Source organism: Orbicella faveolata, unplaced genomic scaffold (genome assembly GCF_042242905.1).
Source record: "Orbicella faveolata isolate gen_17 unplaced genomic scaffold, um_ofav_v1 contig_46, whole genome shotgun sequence".
In the NCBI taxonomy this organism is placed as follows: Eukaryota; Metazoa; Cnidaria; class Anthozoa; order Scleractinia; family Merulinidae; genus Orbicella; species Orbicella faveolata.
The window spans coordinates 12,305,001-12,314,702 of record NW_028301576.1 but is presented as its reverse complement, the minus strand read 5'-3'; the positions used below and the strand labels follow the sequence as shown (position 1 = coordinate 12,314,702).

At 39.1% G+C, this 9,702-nt stretch overlaps 1 protein-coding gene across 1 annotated transcript; it reads left to right on the top strand.

The window, feature by feature from the left end:
- Nucleotides 1-1,421: 1,421 nt before the first annotated feature.
- Nucleotides 1,422-6,528, top strand: LOC149098406 (gamma-aminobutyric acid type B receptor subunit 2-like). The gene is made up of 6 exons (XM_089278598.1): nucleotides 1,422-1,528; nucleotides 2,663-2,795; nucleotides 3,200-3,310; nucleotides 3,890-4,012; nucleotides 5,536-5,874; nucleotides 6,189-6,528. The coding sequence occupies exons 1-6, from the start codon at nucleotides 1,422-1,424 to the stop codon at nucleotides 6,465-6,467; spliced, it is 1,092 nt and encodes a 363-aa protein (XP_089134724.1). The 3' UTR covers nucleotides 6,468-6,528.
- The last annotated feature ends 3,174 nt before the right edge of the window (nucleotides 6,529-9,702 follow it).

Sequence of the window (9,702 nt, the reverse complement as noted above, 5' to 3'; positions counted from 1 at the left end):
GACATAGGCTTAGTATGGGAGTTGCACGCTCCTAGTGATGGGCTCCTGTCATATCCCATTGAGCAGTAGTGGCGTATCTGGATGATTGTTTTTTCGCTTTGTCCCTTGTCCCAGATGGTGGAAAGAAGCTAGTCCCAATTGGCCAGCATTCTACAAAACAAGACAAGCTTGAGCTGTTTGAGGCCACCAAGAACTCTTTATGGAAAGGTACAGAAAAGTTGTTACTATTCAATGGGACTTTGTTCGGCCAATGAATACCTCACCTAAATCAGCTTAAAACAGAAAAATGACAAGTCTTGCGCTTGTTCTGCAGTGGCAGTAGGTATCTTCGTTTTTGTGTCGTCGTTTGCAAACTTGGACCAAATTCTCGTTTTCATGTAGAACTTGGACTAAGCTAGGTGACAAATTTTGATCAGCTCTCTCAAACTCAATAATAATTCCATAGTAGTTTTTTTCCAGTAGTGTTATGGCTGCATTCGCATCTATCATCATGTCAATAATAACTCATCAAGTTTAAACGAAAGAAATCATAACCGTGACGGTGTTTGGATATCGATCTGATCTATCTCTTTAGCACATATTCTTACCTTTTTGTTTCTCTGTTATTTCGTTTGAGTTAGCTTCGATTGTGAAGGAATATCACACACTCGATTCAGTGTTTTACCACATTTCCAAACACCTCATAGTTCGTCAAAAATCTGACTTCACTCCGCGTCACAGTGTTTGGAAATGTGGTAAGACAAGATTTCTCGTGTTTGATCTATGACTTTAAAGCTGTCCTTACACAGTCAGCTGTATAGCAAGGGACATACTGAGTTGGTCCAGAATAGAATTGTTCTAGATATTCTTGGAATTGTTAAGCAAAACGTAGCGTCCTCAGGGTTATGTTTTTTTTTTTTTTACGTGGAAGTTCTTTCACCACGATCGAATGAGTTTATGAGCGAGAGCAGACTCATTCACCCTGGTTTGTTTCATGTCTTAGCTGTGAAAGGTCTAATGAATTTACCCTTGTCTATTGAAAATTGTGTTCATATCTTTGGAAGTTCGTGAATACCTAATCAGCTCAGAAATAACTAAGGCAACACAATTATCTACTGTACACTTCCCATGACAAAAATGAGTGTATAACTGAGTTAGGATGGGAGATTGCCAAGCGACATGATGCGATAGGATCTAGTGATATTTCAGATGTTGATGCAATTAAACCCCTTCTCATGTTTTCTACCACACTTGTTTTAAGAAACTCTAGTAAAAAAGTTTTAGATAAATTAGGCGGATAAACGACATAATTGAAATTTGTATCAATTCTTTAAGTTTCTCTCTTTTAGATTAGTAAACTAAAAATGAAATTTATTACCTTGCCATGCATACTTTCAGGGAACAAACCACCCAAAGATCGGTCAGTTCGATATCAGGAATTCATGATGATCCCGTTACCTCTTATAATAGTCATGTGGCTTATGGCTGCCGTTGGAATACTCTGTTCTTTGGGTTTCCTGCATTTTAACATCAGCAATGGAAAGAGCAGGTAAGACATTTACCGTCGAGGCCGTATACTGATACCGTAAATCCTCGAAAAAGCGCCCGGGGCGCAAATTTCAAATTTAAGAGAAGACGGCGGAGGCGCTTATTCGAGGGGTCGCTTAATCGAGGGGGGCGCGTATTTAATTTTTCCCAAATCGTGCACTGACATGATCATTTTTTTAATACATCATCTCCACGCAAACAACAACATAAGCTCTTTATCGACGTAAAAATCTGATTCTAAAGTTTAGATCGCGGCACCATTAGAAATTCACGTGGTCAAAAACTGAAACAGTATACAAATCTAATACTACAAGACGAAACTATACATCTTTTGCTGTCTCATTACTCGTCCACAAAATAGGGGGAGGGGAGGGGGCACTTATACGAGGGGGGGGCGATTATTTTAAATTTTGGCCGATAGGAGGGCCGCTTATTCGAAGGGGGCGCATATTCGAAGGAGGGGGGGTGCTAATTCGAAGATTTACGGCATATGCACAACAACAGAAATTGATTTGTTTAGAAGAGATTTCCAAAATATTGAAAACCAGTGACATAAAGCCCGCCTTTGGAAAATACCCTTTAATTACATTTGACAGGAAAGTCATAACAGCATACATAAAGTCTCCGCAGTTCAAATATATGAACTTTCATAAATTAACTTTTATCTTCATTATCTACGGTTATTTTACGAACTCGCAACGTAACCAGCTCTCAGTTGGCTTGATAGCTCAGTTGGTAGAGCACTGCACCGGTATCGCAGAGGTCATGGGTTCGAATCCCGCCGTTCAAGCCTCAATTTTTTTTCAGGCTTTAATTTTACAGTTGCTTAAGTTTTGTATAACTGTGATGATAAATCATGTCTTCACATCTTTCTACCCAGTTGAAGTATACAATATTTCATATAATGACTTGTATCATGACAAAATGCTTATCGATACTGACACCAATTTAGTGCTAAAACTGGCTACTCTTTCAGTTCATGGTCATGAACACGTTTGAAGTAAAATCTATTCGTAGTTTATCAGTACATATTCATCCCTGGAAAAGTTATTATCCGACCTTCTTTTTATCGCCCAATGCCCAGCTGATGACCAACCACTGGCGAAGAATAAATCTCTTTTTTTCCTCTTTGCAGAATCATTAAGATGTCATCACCAAATCTCAATAATATTATTATTCTGGGCTGTATGCTGTGTTACACCTCAGTCGTTTTGCTTGGTTTGGATGGGAGGATCCTTTCTTCAGATGAGTACGGAAGCAATTGTAATGTAAGATATAACTTTTTGTCGTTTGTTTTAAAGAAGCTTCCAAATGACTATCGGCCAACTAAAGCCAAAAAGCACCTAGCCAATCATAAGGTAAGGAAAGCTGACTTTATTTTAAGTCGTCAACGTGGGGAGTGGTTGCCTGATCTCCCGAGCCAGGGGCTCATGACAAAAACGCACTACTATTTACATTAACATTACTACTTACAATTACTATATTCGCTAAGATAAAATCATAGAAAACGCAACAAGTTTTTTGCTTTACACGTAGCAGCCACTGCGTTTTGATCAGCGAAACCTAATTGCGTGTAAGGCGAAGAAAGGTCTGATTTTGCACACATATGAAATACGAGACGGAGAACCTCCTAATTATCTTGCATAACGTTAATACTTAATTTGGTCATCAGGCTCGAGCTGCAGTGCTTTCTATTGGATTTTCCTTATCATTTGGTGCCATGTTCAGCAAAACCTGGCGAGTGCACAAGATATTCACAGCTGCCACGACCAACAAAAAAATGGTGAGATTGTGAACTATAGAGACACACTCACTTGGTAAATACTACATGGTTTAACTTCATTAACACACACGACAACAACATACGCGGGCGAGGACACCAAAACATATGCAAACGCATATTCTTGCTTGATTTCTCACCGAAATCAGCCTTATAAACAACTTGGTGGCAGCAAAATGAGCATGTCTCTTTACAGTTGGATTAAGCTGAAGCAGGATTATGTAGAGTACGATATAACAACTTTCTATAGTTTGAATGAGCGACCTGAGCACACCGCGGTAGCATCATAAACCTTTAGACACGAGCACATGTCGCTCCTGTCAATAAGTCCTGTCTCATAAACAGTAAAGATCTGTTTGAAAAATTCCGATTTAAAATGTATGTTTGATCTCAAGTAAATGCTTCGTATCTGGAACCGTGAACGCCGGTGATCACTGTTTTCATCTAACCTCGACCAGGTGTTGAAGAGGGATGGTGTATATTCGAAGCCAACCTTTCATTCAAGAACATACGGTATCAAAATTTCGGCAGTGGAAGGTGTGGAAGTGTCCATGACATCTTGCCTTTTATGTTTTATCTCAGGCCATCAAGGATCTTCACCTGCTTGGTATTGTGGCAGGCTTGCTAGCTGTCGATGTGGTGTTCTTGTCATACTGGATTGCAACTGATCCACTCCAAGCCAAAATACTGACATTTGAACATATGGTGAGACATTTGCAATCCTCTTTACTTACTTTAACATCTGCAAGACCGCCTTTTGAATCATTGAATGTTCCAAATTAAAGAGACTCCACCAAAACAACTTCTCTTTTCTCGACACACACGTTTTATACTTCTCGTATTTACCAAGGCACATTAAATGTTACGCATATTGTGCGTCTTAAACGTAATATATATTCGTCTTAAACAAATACGAGCGGAGCCATTCTAGTATCTATGAGGGCTAGAATATCTTAAGTTTTCAAATATTTTCGCTTGCGCACGATTGATTTAAACACGTCACGTGACTGAATAGCTAAAACTAGGGAATATCCGAGTAAAATTCAAGAAATCTCTAAACCGCGCGTGTTGCGAAAAAAATATTTGAAGGATAATACACACAATAGCCTCCATTTGGCACAGAAATATGCTCGGATATTTGTCCTTGGACATTATCTGTTCCTGAAAGCTCACGGTTTTCCTCGAGTGTTATCTACGCTCCCGGAAAACTGTTTGCTTCTCGGAACAGATAATGTCCGCGGACAAATATCCGAGCATATTTCCGCGCTAAAGGGAGATTATTGTTTGTCTTAGTCAATGTCATAAAGGAAGAGAACGCATTAAAAACGTTTCATATAGTTTTAGATAGCGCTTATTACGACACTCAAAATATCTTTTAAGCCGCTCTATGTAAAGTAGCTATAGTCTTAATAATAATAATAATAATAATAAAATATTTATATAGCGCCAATCCACTATTTGTCCATAGCGCTTTACATTACATATTTAAAAAGCTAAAAAAGGGGAGGAAAAAAATTTAAAAAAATAATCTAAAAATTAAAAGAGTTAAAAAGCTTGTTTAAAAAGATATGTTTTTAAATGCCGTTTAAAAATGTCAATCGAACTACTGGATCTTAGTTCAAGTGGGATCGAGTTCCATTGTCTCGGTGCCGCCACAGCAAATGCTCTCTCTCCATATGTTTTCAGTCTAGCTTTCGGGGTCGCCAGAAGGTGTTGAGAGGACGATCTTAATTTCCGTTGAGAGGTGTTGTACTTAAGTAATTCACTGATGTAGTAAGACGCTGTTCCATTGAGAGCTTTGTAGACCAGTAGGAGAATTTTAAAAATTATACCGTAGCAAACAGGTAACCAGTGGAGCTGTTTTAGGACAGGGCTGATATGATCAAATTTCCTAGTACGTGTAACAACTCGAGCTGCTGCATTTGAAGGATAATACACACAATAGCCTCCATTTGGCACAGAAATATGCTCGGATATTTGTCCTTGGACATTATCTGTTCCTGAAAGCTCACAGTTTTCCTCGAAAATCTGTTTGCTTCTCGGACAAATATCCGAGCATATTTCCGCGCTAAAGGGAGATTATTGTTTACCTAAGTCAATGTCATAAAGGAAGAGAACGCATTAAAAACGTTTCAGATAGTTTTAGATAGCGCATATTACGACACTCAAATTATCTTTTAAAGCCGCTCTATGTAAAATAGTTATAATCTTGGATTATCTATCTGCAGATCCGAAAGAGCGATGGCATCATTATCATCCCTGTGTTATACCAGTGCACCTGTCAATACAAAACGTATTTCCTAGGCGTTTTATTCGCCTACAAAGGCATCCTTCTGCTATTTGGTCTGTTCTTGGCTTGGGAGACACGTAATGTTAGCATTCCTGCTCTGAATGACTCCAGGTACATCGGGATGTCAGTTTATAATGTGGCCGTGTTGTCCATCATTGGTGCTATTGTGGCTTTTGCTATGGATGGCTCGGTAAATTATGAAGCTCCATATGCCATTTCGTCATTGTGTCTGATCGTGTGCACCAGCGTTACTCTCTTACTCGTGTTTGTGCCAAAGGTAAGAATTTAGTCCAGTTCTGGCCCTCTCTCTTTCACGCAACGCTGAAGCATATTTTTGCGTGACAGAGAGAGAGAGATCCAGAACTGGACTAGCAAGGATTAAATCTGAAAGCTAGCCACAAAATAAGAACAACACCTCGGGTAAATTAAATGTTCCATCTTTTGGTGCAACAGAAGAATCGCTGCTTATATTTTTGGGATTGTCTGTGAAAAGTGTACGATTAAAAGATGAGAGATTACTTAGTTAACAAAATATAAAACTTCATTCGATGTTCTGTTTTTTTTTTTCTTTTTTTTTTTTTTTACTTTTAGATTTACCAGTTTAACAAGAGGGACGAGGCAGTCAATGCCTGTGTTAACCTCGACCTAATAGAGGGGCAGATTTCATCCTGTAAAGCAACACAAACTGATTGGGATATCCCAGAAAGCGCAGGTAAAAAAACAAAACTCTTACCAGCAATGAGATTTTTCCTTAATTTACTCTCTTCTGAGCGTAGGCTCACCGCAAACCCCCATGATACAAATCTTGCCCCAAAATATCCATTACTTTTAGCAATGAGCGATGATGAGTGGAAATTGATGGTGGTATGAATGAAGGTTGGTGGAGATAAAGATATCTGAGAGGCTTCCGAAATTTCTAATCGAAATATTTCCTTTTCTTCGCTAGGAGCCGAGCCTATGACTTTCCAGGCAACAGTGCATTGTTCTACTACTGAGTTACAGCATATTGACGGAGAGTAGGCCTTTGAACAATAAAATAAAAAATAGCGATAGCGTAGGGGTAATGAACGTAACGTCTTATCATATAAAAAAGATCTGACTGTAAGCTTAACCGGCCATTCTATTTTACATCTGCCAACCCAACTTGGCATCCTCACCCTCCCTTTTAGGGATTCCTGGAAACCGCTTTCGTAGAAAGAATAGCAAAAATCCCATTTCCGCATGAAAAACCAGGCCATTGCATTGGAAACCCCTCGAGAACGCCAAAGTTCTAAGAAGAAACCCCACATCAGCTTCTAAATTAAGCAATACCCCCGCGGACTTGCAATAATACATTACATCACATTTCGTCATGAGGAATTTCCAGGGTGCGGTGCAGATTTAAACTGGAATGACCATAGCTTGAAGCGACTAGAGCCATATTGTTACTCCATCAGGATGCTAGTACCACATTGGCCGAGGTAAACCCGCAGTATGTCTGCCAAATATAACCATGAAAACTTGTCGGTACCCATTTCCCATTTATGTTTTTTTGAGATTTTGAGGCAATTTTAGAGGTTAGAATGCCTTCTTTCCCTCTAACTTGTAGTAATTCATGAATTACTCTAGTTACCCAAGTTAGCAATTAGCCAATCAGAAGCCATGACTACTGTCCTGGTTTCCTGCGATATCCAGTCATTCAGTTGACCTAATATCAACGGGCGTCTGGCCGTATTTGGTCTCTTGAATTCATGATCGAACTTCTATGGCACGCTTTGCTAGCACATCAGGTTCCTTTGGCCTCGCCATTTTATAATTAAATCTTACCTACCCCAATTTGGAATAACTCCCCCAGACGATATCAAGTCACTGACCTGATATGATCGGATAGGTATTTACAAGTATCGTCAAATTCTAGTACGGTAAATACCTATTCGTTTCTCTCCAATACGCGTCGGCGGCATACATCAGTATCGACTACATTAGTATTGAATTGTATGGAGAAGCAACCATTGGGGCCTATGTCGATGACCTTTGAATAGTGGCAAGGGATTTTCCAAAATCAGCAAGTGACGCTTTCCATTTGTAATTCAATATCCCGAAATTGTTTTAGGGTGATGAGAGACTGAAAACTGGTAAATTTGGCAAATGGTGAGGAAATTTCCGCCGTTCCGTTCCGGACGGAAAAAGAGAACTACCTCTAGAGGTAGTCTATAATTTTCGAATGGATTTTCCTTAAAACTACTGTTCCATTTGACTGTCGACCAAAAATTGCAGGCTTTTTTGAGTAAATGGTAAGCACCGTGTCTTTCGATAAGTGTGAGGACGAGTAATGAAGATAAATAATGTGATATCATTTGTTGATGCGAATTATATATTCCATTGGAAGGCAAAGGTAATCACACACGATTGGTCTCAACGCGTCAAGTGACTGAATATGGCCCAGCCAAAAATCGGAAATATCCGATCGAGTGATATTCTCCAATTTTGAAAAGATCCCATGTGTTGCGAAAAATATTTGAAGGATAATAATCACAACAGCTTCTATTTGACTTTAAATATATGCTCGGATATTTGTGCTTGAACATTATCTGTTCCCCTGAGTTCACAGTTTTCCTTGACTGAGCTTCGCTCTCGGAAAACTGTTAGACCGTTAAGTTCACAGCCCCCTGTTTTCTCGTATTTTTATTCGATCGTTGACAGCGAGGCTGTGAACAGTCTATAGAAAACTGTTTGCTTCTCGAAACAGATAATGTCCACAGACGAATATCATCCGTGAATATTTTCGCGCCAAATGATCATGATGTTTTATACTGATCGGGATGTTTCCTTTACTGTCTGTATCTACATTTCTAATTTAACCTTATACGCAAGTTAAATTGGTGATTCTTGATAAACTTGACTGATGAAGACTTCGAGATCAGTAGTCTCACAGACGGCTAGATTTCATTTAGAGAATAGTCTTGCCGTTCTTGATAATTAAATTTTGAATAAAGGATTAGGTGTGGTTCATCTCTGGCCCGATAGGTCAATTCTTATGAGAAAATTCTTTGTTTTATCCGTTGATGTTTTAAGTTAAATTAACTGTAACTTACTTTTAACATGACATCATAACATTCCATACCAAAATGTTAATTAAGTAAAAGTGAGTTTCTTTAGAGCGGTTTTCGTTTGAGCGTCGAAAAGTAATTGGTTTTGCGTCAGCTACGCTGTTCAATTGGCTGTAAAAGCTCGCGCCACTTTTTCATCCAATCAGATGAAATCAAAACCAATCGTGACTCGTTCGCACGCGTTTTCCCGCGCTTTGCGTCAGCTACATGTAATTACTTCGGGCTTTGATTGGTTCACTGGATTGTCTGCGTATTTTGTGATTGGCCAGAGTGATTACTTCGGTTTTGATTAACGAAAATCGCTTCGATGAAATAATATTTTCATCAAAATATCTTCTCTAGTGGGCCAGTTTACTTTTATTAAGTTGAAATTAATGTAAGTAAATGGTTGTAAGACTGTCGCGAGGTTGAAGCATACATATATGAATACCGCTTGTAAAGCTGTGATTGTTTAGAAGAAAGAAACTTAATTATAAGATAGGTGTGAAAGAAGGGAAGCAGATAAAAAGAGTGGAAGGGGCATTAGAGAGGTTTTCAAACAAGTGTCCATACAAAGAGAAAACTGAACACAAAGTAAACCTGTTATAGTAGAAGTCACCGTTAGTTGTCGTCTTAATTCTGACTAGAAAATAGCCTCAGTTTTTTCTAAACCAATCAGTATTAACATTGTAAAGCTAGACCAAAGCCATAACGGATTACTGTCGACACTCAAGTGAAAACCACTCTGGCCCAGAACTAACATGCAGGAGATTACTAAGGGCTGTAAAGTAAAAGAACGATATTAAATAAGTCGTAAAGTTCAACTGAGTTGTGTTTTGACAACTGGAAAGCCTCCACCGAGTGAGTGGAGATCCCTATCCTCCAAACACCTTCGACAAACACAGTAACCCTGGCAAGCGCCTGAAACATGCATTATCGCTCAATTAACAGGCCATTACAATTTAAGGAGCGGGGTGCATGGAGCGGGGTGGGGGGATGTAGATATTTTTGGTTAAGTGTGGTAATGGTGATCCATT

Excerpts from the sequence above, each read along its gene's own strand:
- LOC149098406 (XM_089278598.1), top strand. The coding sequence starts at position 1,422 with ATGATGATCCCGTTACCTCTTATAATAGTCATGTGGCTTATGGCTGCC. Across the intron at positions 2,796-3,199 it reads AGTACGGAAGCAATTGTAAT|GCTCGAGCTGCAGTGCTTTC; the intron begins GTAAGATATAAC and ends TTTGGTCATCAG. Across the intron at positions 3,311-3,889 it reads CCACGACCAACAAAAAAATG|GCCATCAAGGATCTTCACCT; the intron begins GTGAGATTGTGA and ends GTTTTATCTCAG.